The following is a 10,381-nucleotide window of genomic DNA, read 5'->3' on the forward strand; positions in this document are numbered from 1 at the left end:
TGTACCTTCAAGAGCCAAGTTCAGTCCTCCTGGTGCCCCAGGCACCTTAGGCTGGATTCCCCTCTGACAACCACTCTATGGTTTCCATAACAAGTGCTCTCCAAGTAGCTCTGTACCCCCAGGCACCACCAGGTCTCCAGTGGCAGCTTAAAACTATTTGTAGGTGGTTTCGGGGCCCTTAACTCTTTAGGACTCATGCCCCTTTGGTAGTTAACTTTGGATGTCATCCACTGGTTATTTGGAGCACTGTTAGGGTGGGCCCATGGTTACAGAAAAGCCAACCGCTCTATAAAAGGTCAGGTTTCCCTGCAGCCCTCCCTGGCAGAAGCAGCATCGGAGACATAAAAAAATTCCCCTGCTTGTGCTCTTCCTACTGCATCACTAACGGCTACGGGAACCAGTAACAGGTTTTCTGGCTTTTCTCCCCACAGTGGGTGGAGGTAATATTATGCAGCCACTTGAAGGGAAAAACTCACGACTATTTCTCATTCTCTCAACTATGTTTAAAAACAAACCCAAAACAGTTACCAAAAATGCCTGAGAGTAGCAGCTGTGTGTAACCCCAAAGCTCAGGAGGAGCTTACACCATCTGGTCTACACAGCAATACCTTGTCTCAAAAGAGCAGAAAAGGCCTAGAGGACAGCAGCTGTATTTTCTAGTGTCTCCACTGGGGAAGGAGACCCTACTGTCCCTTAGGACTATACTGTGTCTAAGATTATTAATCTAGTACAGTGTAAACCAGCATTTCCTATACATACTTATCACATCTCTTAGAGATACCTGGATCGGGTCAGCAATGGTGGGTAAAGGTGCTTATACAAGCCTGCTTTGATCTCCACCCCTGCAACCCACTTGGAGGTGAGAACAGACTCCAGTAGCCCCGAACACCAGATGTGCTGGGGCACACATACTTCTCCCCTCCCCACCTGTTGGTCAAGGATCCCTGGACGGCTCTCACCTTCACTCTTGCCCTGTGGCCTTCCTGCTGATATAAACAACCCAGCACAACCACCAGTAACCTCAGTCATCCAGCTTCTGAAGCAGCCAGAACCCAAAGGGAGGCTGGTTACACATCCTGTGATCTCATCCCAGCCTCAACTATCCCACACTGCTCCTTGTTTTAAGGATCCCACCCTTCTGTATTGCTCGTATGTCCCATCACATACCACTTGACCCCCTTAACACTCTGCAATCCATAGGATACATGGGATTATCCTTGGTGGCAGTATGTCTGACATCACAATTTTTGTGGAGTATAGCAAGCAAATTGCTGATCACACACAGATCAGTTCTAGAGCTGGGAGTGCAGCTCAGTTGCAAAGCATTGGCCTAGCATGCTGACGCCCCTGCAGGACTGTAGTCCTCAGCAAAGGAGCGCGGCATCTCTGGGCCTGCTGATGGGACAGATGCCCACTATCTTAACACAATAGACAGGCTCAATTGTCAAATTTTTGTAACTAAGAGCTGGAGAAAATAATCACACAAAGTCACAAAACTAAGTTTATTAGCCAAGCGTCCTTGGATACTACCTCCCCACATCATTCGAGCACCAGGATGTGGGCAGCCCATAAACTTCAGTCGGCATACACTACTTTGCAGGTCTAAGGGGAAACATTTGTCAACTCCCAGGTGACCCTGCCTACCCACTTGCTGCGCAGCCACTGCCTGCTGCAGTTGGTTAGGGGACCACCCTAACTGTTCTCCTCCCTAGATGCTCCATGACCTTCACATCACACTGGGAGGTAGAGCCAGGACTAAATTCCAGTTTAACTTCACTCCCAACACTGCGTCCACTGAGCCAGAACCCCAGGTTTACGATTTTAGTAAAGTCAACTTAAGGCTGGAGAGATAGCTCAACAGTTAGGAATACTTCTTTTCTGCCAGAGAATCCAGGATCAATTCCCAGCACCTGCAAAACCAGCTCCAAGAGAGTCCAACACTTGTCTCCTGCAGGAACATAACTAAGAAATAACAAATGTAGCCGGGTATGGTGGCACATGCCTTTAATCCCAGCATTCAAAGGCAGTTTTGAGGCCAGCCTGGTCTACGGAGCTAGTTCCAGGACAGCCAGGGGCATACTGAGAAACCCTCGAAAACCAAACAAATGTAAAGCCATCTCAACTGTAGACAATACAGCAGGCCCAATGCAGGGCAGCACATCTGCATTGTTAAAATCAAGTGTTATGTCTTTGCACCCTCCAAGCCCGTCATTCTGTGCCCCAGCCCTCCCTCCAGCACAAACATCAAGGAAACAGAGACCAACCAAAAGCTAATGGTAACAGCTGGCAGGACCTTACACTCCCTAGCTTCTGGAACATTTAAAACTTACCGTGTGTTCCATCTCCACAACACAGGCTCCCACGGCAGCTTATCTCTCACCCGGCTAGTGGTTTCCAGGTGTTTTATAGAGTAGCTGTGAGGCTGCAGATGTCTGCTGAGTGCTTGCCTGGCATAAAGTCCTGGTACTGTGTAAACTGGGTATGGTAGCACTTAAATCCCAGCACTCGGGAGGTAGAGGTCATACTCAGTCACACAGCAAATCCCAAGCTACTCTGGTTGACAAGAGACCATAGCCTTTGGGTCAGGAGTTAACACTGTCTCAAAACACAAGCTTCTTGTGGGTCCCTAAGCCCTCACACCTGCCCACCTACTGAGCCATCCCCTGTCTCAGTGAGCAAGGCTGGAGAGACAGCTCAGGAGTTAAGAGCACTGGCTATTCTTTTTTTTCCAAGAAAGGGTTTTTCCTCTGTGTAGTTTTGGTGCCTGTCCTGGATCTCGCTCTGTAGACCAGGCTGGCCTCAAATTCAGTGATCCGCTTGCCTCTGCCTCCCAAGGATTAAAGGTGTGTGCCACTGCCCAGTGAGCACTGGCTATTCTTGCAGAGGACTGGGGATCAATTCCCAACATCCACATGCAGGCTCACAACTGTGACTCCAGTTCCGGGGGGTGGGGGTTGTCATATACCACCTGCCATGTTCAGGCCTCCACTGGCACCAAGCACAAATGTGGTACAGGCCTCCATGTAGGCAAAATGCCCGTGCACTTAAAAAAAAAAAAAAAAAAAACCACCAACAAAACCCTGAATTAAAACAAATTTAAGAGCAGGGTATGGTGGTGTATGCCTTTAGTCTCAGCAGAGGCAGGTGGAGCAGCTCTCCGAGTTTGACGTCTGCTGGGCCACCTAAGTTCCAGGACAGCCAGAGCTACATAAAGAGACACTATCTTGAAAAACACAAACATTAAGATACAAAGGGAAGTTGAGTTAAACGATGGTCTGTATGGGCACGTACTTCCACAGGGGGCCCCAACCTTGCTTTTCTTAGTGCCTCACACCAGGACTTGGGACGCCCCATTAGGCTAGGCTGGCTGGCCATAGCTGCTGGCTTTTTATGAGCCCCCCTACTGATACAGCAAGCACTTCACCTCCTGGGCCGTATCCCCAGTTCCTAAAACAGCCTATTGATCACTATTTCAATGATCTGGGGAGGGGAAGGAAAAAAAAATCACTGGTTACAGCCAACTCTTAGAGTTCATGTACGAAACACACACAGCATTTTTTTTTTTGGACTTGAGTTCCTAGTACTGGTCTAAGGATTACTGCTTCCGTGAAGGAGGAAACACAGCTAAAAAAGGGAGGACAGGGATCAAATCAGACAACTTGCCTGAGACTTCCCTCTGGACACAGCCTCCCAACCTTCTCATTTTAAAGGCAACTCAACTCTGAACAGCAAAGTCAAAATTCAGTCTTTAGCACCACACCAGAAGCTTGTCTTGTAGTGTCTTCACCACACATCGAATCACAAACAAGGAGCGCTCATCGGAACATGAGCACTGGACCCAGCCCTTAGCGATAACTAATCCAAATTCTAACCCCACCCCATACCTCTCAAAACCCATTTAAACTGGGACCACTGCACCACAGGCCATCCATAGAGCATGCAAGCACAATGCTCGGCTCTGAGCTGCAGGAAAACACTGGAGTCCAGGACGCAGGCTGCACCAGCAATTCTCATCGAGGCTGTTAAGTGACTGAGGTCCCAGGATCTGAATGTGGCCAGACTTCCTTTCACAAACACACAACAGTAACATGCATTTCTGAGAAAATTTTATTGGCCTTTTGGATAAAATTTATTTGCCAGGAAGGATGATCCCATCATACTGAAAGAGAAGAGATTGTATTTTTCAGAACAGGAGGCAACAGCAAGAACCACAGCAAAGACTAACGCCTGAGAATTCTGATTCCAGCTACCTACACTCAGACCTGGGCCTTCCTTTCAACCACCAACCCTGGGAGCCATTTCACAAATTGCCCATATAATCTATCTTTAAACAAGCTACCCACCAAACAGCACTCTATGCACAGCTCCCAATCCCAGTAACAGCCGCCAGCACCACCAGTTCATGGGAGATAGATCAGCTTTACCTTCTGCTGGAACCAGCGCATGGCCTCCTCTTTGCTGATTCTGTGCTTGGCCCCAATGCAGCCTGTCCTGCGCTTCTTGTCTGCGATGCTGAAACCTGGCCTACCCAGCACCTGTGCCAGGAACAACCAACAGTCATCTAGCCAGCTTAGGGTCAACAGCAGACGGACAAAACTCACACGCTGGAGACTCCTCTTTAAGTTGCCTGGAAACTTAACGGACTCTGACATCTCCGAGTTGGCAGAACTGTGACTGGCTTCCCAGACACCACCACACTACAGACGTGCGCTCTGCGGGCTGGAACCTTCACCACCTTTCCCCTTCCCCACCCATTTCCCAGCGTCTCTAGAGGGTTCTGATTCCCTTGCACATACACGATGCAGACATACAAATAGGCAAAAACATCTATACACATAAAAATAGAATTTGGTGTGTGTGTGTGGGGGGGGGAGTCAGGACAACACATCCAACTAAGTGTGCCAGTAGATTCCAGAATCTTAACACACAGGAGATGTAGGCAGGGAGTTCAAGGCCTGCTTGGGGTAATAATCAAGGAGCCTGGCTCAAAACAAAAACCCACAACATAACATGTGTAATGCAGAAAAATTTGAATCTAAAAGCACAAAGGAACACATATTCACCCCCCACCCCCTCATTTGCTCAAAAGCACTCCCCAAAGCTCTGCTGCCCTGACCTGAGCCCCCCCCCCTCACTGAGGTCTAGGTGTCTGAATCTTAGGTGCTAAGGTTTCTCACTTTACTTCTGCCTCTTTACTCTTATGAAAGAAACATTGTGGTAAGTCATTTCCACATGAACATCCCCACTGAGAACATGTGCCCACCACCCGCACCTGTGTCTATGTCTTCTGCATGGAACTCAGGTGCCTAAGGGAAGGAAATGGGGACAGGGCAGCCACAGTCCAGCCAACTCCAAGGCCAGGGGCAGCACAGCTCCACACCCCAGAGAGCTCCACACTGGCAGGGACCAGTCTGTCTTGTGTGGTGCCCAACTTCTATACTTGCCACAAACAAGGCCCTTCCTCCCAAGGCGTACACACAGGCAGACAAGACACAAGGCTTCAACCCAGCACCCCAACATCCCAACAGCAAGACAGCACTGGTGACCGACAGAGAGCAGCAGCAGGCACCCCTCCTCACAGGCAGCTCGGGAAAGGGTAAAGAACCATACCACGTAGAAGTCCAGGCCGTAGATCCCAATGCTCGGGTCATATTTGATGCCCAGGTCAATGTGTTCTTGAATCCCAAAGCCAAAGTTTCCAGTATCTGAGAAGTTATTTTTCCGTAACTCGTACTCCCGCACCTGAGGAGGAAAATGCAGCAACCGTGTTACTTGCCACACAAATACCTGTTCAAAGGAACACCCAGCAGGGCCAGAGCAAATCAAGTCTACGCAACCTGGTCAGGAGCACAGGCTACCCTCCCCTTCAACAAAACCACCTCCCATCTAGTCTGCACCAAATGATCCCAACTTCCAAAGGGCAGAGAGAAACCCAAGCAAAGAATGGGAATCCAAAGAACAGTCTGGCATCTTTAAACACCAACCAAATACGCTCAGCACTGCTGACTGTAAACCTCATCTGACTTCGCAGCTGTCCACACAGGGACCAGCCTCACCTTCAGGCCTTTCTCCAGAATCTCTTCCGCCTTGGCTCCACGGACAGTGCAGTGAACAGCAATCTTCTCATTTCTCCGGATGCCAAAGGACCTGACGGTGTATCTAGCTGCAGGCAGAGGACAAACGTCAGGTAATGTCACACCCCCGCCGCACTCACTGCTCCCCCAACAGCAGCTCTATGATGCCAGCATCTACTCACATTCTACATGGTGTTCTAATGTGTAAATCAACTTCATCTATAACACAGAAAACACAGCCATACTAATTTACCCAGCCATACTTCAGGACTAAGAACCCAAAATACACTCGGGTCTCTGGAGTTCATGACCATAGTTAAGTCAGAGGCACAAGAGAACTGCTATGTTCAGAGAATTTCAAATGCAGCTCAGGCTAGCCTTTAACCGGCAGCAACCCTCCTGCTTCAGCTGGGGTAATGGGATTACAGGTGTGGGCTACCACACCCATCTCATCATCATACTCTAAAGAAAACACAGCTCTAACATGCAGGACCCTGGGTTCAATAGCCAGGACCACCAGATGTCAGCCTGAAGAATACACCTTGATAAAAGCTGTACAGATGTTCTGAGGTCGCCTTGCCTAAGCTCCCTGGCGGGACTAGGTAAGAAACACAGATCACTCAAATCCCACTCACAGCAGAACCTGGACTTCACTTAATGCTAATGCCACAAAACGAGGGAATTGCAATCCCTTTTATACAGATAAAAGGAAGCTGAGGTAGACAGCATGAAGTTAGAGGCAAGCAGCACAGGTAGGTACCCTCCAGTCAGGCCCAGCGCCACACCCTCTTCCAGCGTACCTTAAAGGTTGGGCTGGTGCTCTGGTTAGATGAGGCAAGGCCCTCTGCCCACCCTTCCCCGGCCAGCCTGCCATCACTCACCTTTGGAAAACACAGGTGTCTGGCCCGTGAGCTGCTCCAACACCTTGGCCGCCCGGGTCAGCCTGTCTCCGCTCTCCCCAACACAGATGTTGAGGCAGAGCTTGCGGATGCGAAGCTCCCGCATGGGGTTCTCCTTTTCGCCTTGATCTTGCTGCAACAGAGTCGTCACACGGCAGTCAACCCCCCCCCCTCACGACCTGTCAATCCGTGTCTCCTCCACCTGCACACCTTAATTTATTTCCACCGTCCCCAAATCCTGCGCGTGCTCTCTGAACAAGGTCTCAGCTCATCGGCTTGGGAAGAAGCACGAAGGGAGATCGGCATGTCTCTTGCTCCACGCGCGGGGCGGACGGGACCCTCAAGAGTAAGCCTGAGCCCTAAGGGGGTCACTAGGTAGTGACTCCGGCTTAAAAAGAGCCAATCGGACAAGAACGAATACAATGTAACCCTAGAAACACACGCACAGGAAGCACGCGCCTGAGCGACCTCCCTTCCCTTCCCTCTCCCCCTCCGGAGCTGGGCCAAGAGCGAGCGCCCTCCCTGGGCGTGGGGAGCGCAGGGGCTCCGCGGCACCGAGCCATCCCCAAGGCCCCTGGACGGAGGACCGACTCGGGGCCGGCTCGGCTCGCACCCACGGCGGCCCCGGACCCCGCGCCCGGGCCCCCGGGGCCGCTAACCTCAACCCCTTCTCAGAACGGGCAGGCGACGGGACGGGCGAGCTCTGCGCCCGCACAGCCACGCCGGCCCCAGCGCCACCAGCACCGCGGGCTCCGTCCTCCTCCGGGCGCCGGCAAGAAAACCCCCGTGGGCTCCGCGGGCCGCGGATGGGGAGGGATGGAAGGAAGGCAAAGGCAGAGCCGGCCTACTCACCGTCATGTTGAAGAAGAAGGAAGAGAGAGCTGGACTTCCGGCCCCGTCGCCTTATGGGCCAGGAGGCGGGCTTTTTTAGCTGAACAAACGAGATGAGCGTGAGGAAGAGAGGCACGGCTGTCATGGAGCCGCGCCGTCTAGTGGATGGTTCTGGGAACTGCAGGGGAAGACAGGCCTGGGTTGCCCAATGCTTTTGAAAACCAGGTACCTAGACGGTGGTGGCGCAGGCCTTTAATCCCAGCACTCTGAGCCAGGCGAATCTCTGTGAGTTCGGGGCCAGCCTGGTCTACAGAGCGAGATCCAGGACGGGCACCAAAGCTACACAGAGAAACCCTGTCTCGGAAACCCCACCCCACCCCACCCCAAAAAAAAAGGAAAAAAGAAAAAGAAAACCAGGTAGACTGGTTATGTCCTTGAGTCCATGACTCCATGAACGGTCCCAGGACCTGGCTGGTTCTTGAGTGAGGACACTGCCCAAGGTTTATTAAACCAGTTGTGCAATGGACTAGAGAGAAGACTCAATAGTTAAGAACATTGTTGTTCTTGCAGAGGACCTAGGTTTGGATCACAACATGCACATGGCATCTCAAAACCGTCTGTAACTCCAGTTCTAGGACAGACCTCTCTTCCAACATCTCCAGAGACCAGGCACGCAAGTAGTACACATATATACATGGCAGGCAAAACACCCATATACATAAAAATAAGCAAAAATTTCAATAATACATCGGGCGGTGGCACATGCCTTTAATCCTAGCACTCGGGAGGCAGAGTCAGGCGGATCTCTGTGAGTTCAAGGCCAGCCTGGTCTACAGAGTGAGATCCAGGACTACAGGCACCAAAACTACACAGAGAAAACCTGTCTTAAAAAAAAAAAAATCAAAGTATAAGCATATGTATATTTGTATGTGCATATATTTGCATATTTATATGTATCTATATATGTGCATATATGTTTATATGTATATTACTGTATTTTCAATTTTCAAATGGAAATTTCCTAAACATTTATTAAAGAAAATGTTGTTTTGCCATGTGGTTTATTTTATTTTATTTTTTTTTTTTTTGGTTTTTTGAGACAGGGTTTCTCTGTGTAGCTTTGCGCCTGTCCTGGAGCTCACTTGGTAGCCCAGGCTGGCCTCGAACTCACAGAGATCCGCCTGGCTCTGCCTCCCGAGTGCTGGGATTAAAGGCGTGCGCCACCACCGCCCGGCGCCATGTGGTTTATTTAAAAAAAAACTTTACTACATGATTTAAATTATAAACATATTAGTTTAGCACAAGCAGATTGGGCTAAAATGACATTAAAGAGAATGTTTTGCAGTAATAAAATAGTTTGGGGATGCACTTTAAAAAAAAAAAAGAATTTCATACATGAGCACTATATTTATATCATCTCCACTCCCACCTGTTCTCCACAACTCATCCCGTGTCCCTCTATTTCCTTTCAAACTTGTGACCTCCTCTTCAATTATTTTTTCTTGTGTGTGTGTGTGTGTGTGTGTGTGTGTGTGTGTGTGTGTGTGTGACACACCGAGTCCATTTAGTGTTGCTCAGATGTACATGTGCTTAGGGCTGATCATTTGGGATTGGGTAACTTATCAATGAGATTGCACTGGAGAAAACTGAGTGTCTCCACCTAGTCGGAAGACCTCGGTTTGAGCCCCAGAACTCACATGGCGGGAGGAGAGAACTGACTTCTGCAGCTATCTTCTGGCTTCCACAAGCACGCTGTTGCACTTACATATGCCACGTTAATCAAAATAAATAAATAAATAATCTAAACTAAAAAAATGGATGTGGCTCAGTTGATAGAGCACTTGCCTAGCACACACAAAGCTCTGGGTTCTACCCTGCTCTATGTTCATGCTGTTGCTGTGATCAAACATTCTGACCCAAAACAACTTAGGGTAGGAAAGACTTTATTTCATCTCATGTGTTACAGAATGCTGTCAAAAGAAACTAAGTCAGGGACACAAGGCAAGAGCCTGAAATAGAAGCCATGGAGGAATGCTGCTTGCTGGTTCTCTCTCATGCTTAACTTGCTTTATGATGTAGCTCAGGGCCATCTGCCTAGGAGATGGAATCACCCACAGTGGGATGGACCATCCTACATTAAGGATTAAGATAACCCTCCCACACATGCCCACAGGCCAGCTGGATTTAGGCAATTTCCTCAGTTGAGGCTTCTCCCCCTAAGGTGACTTGGAGCTGTCTCAAGTTGACAAATAAGGCAAACCAGGGCACATCCCCAGAACTATGAAGACTGGATGTGATGACACACACCTGTAATCCCAGTGCTTCAGAAGTAGAGGCAGGAGGGTCAGAAGTTCAAGATCATCCTCAGATACATACTATGAGACACAATCTCAAAAAATAAATAAACAAAAATAACTCAGACTTGTAAGAAAAAGAGTATGTCCTTCTCTTCCTTGAAGGGAACAGTTGAGGATCAGAATACATTACCCACAGCCCAGTGACTGGCTAAGGACCAAATCAGAAGATTATGTCCAGTGTTCCGCAGTTCTCCTTGAGGGTAGAGTTGAGATTGGCTCT

General features: G+C 49.4%; 1 protein-coding gene across 1 annotated transcript; it reads right to left on the reverse strand.

The window, feature by feature from the left end:
* Positions 1-4,089: 4,089 nt before the first annotated feature.
* Rpl11 (ribosomal protein L11) lies at positions 4,090-7,917 on the reverse strand. Its single transcript, XM_028875430.2, has 6 exons — positions 7,826-7,917; positions 6,956-7,106; positions 6,057-6,163; positions 5,611-5,742; positions 4,425-4,535; positions 4,090-4,159 (listed from the first exon to the last, which is right to left on the reverse strand). The coding sequence occupies exons 1-6, from the start codon at positions 7,829-7,831 to the stop codon at positions 4,130-4,132; spliced, it is 537 nt and encodes a 178-aa protein (XP_028731263.1). The 5' UTR covers positions 7,832-7,917; the 3' UTR covers positions 4,090-4,129.
* Positions 7,918-10,381: the final 2,464 nt, after the last annotated feature.

This window comes from Peromyscus leucopus, chromosome 2 (assembly GCF_004664715.2).
Source record: "Peromyscus leucopus breed LL Stock chromosome 2, UCI_PerLeu_2.1, whole genome shotgun sequence".
Classification (NCBI taxonomy): Eukaryota; Metazoa; Chordata; class Mammalia; order Rodentia; family Cricetidae; genus Peromyscus; species Peromyscus leucopus.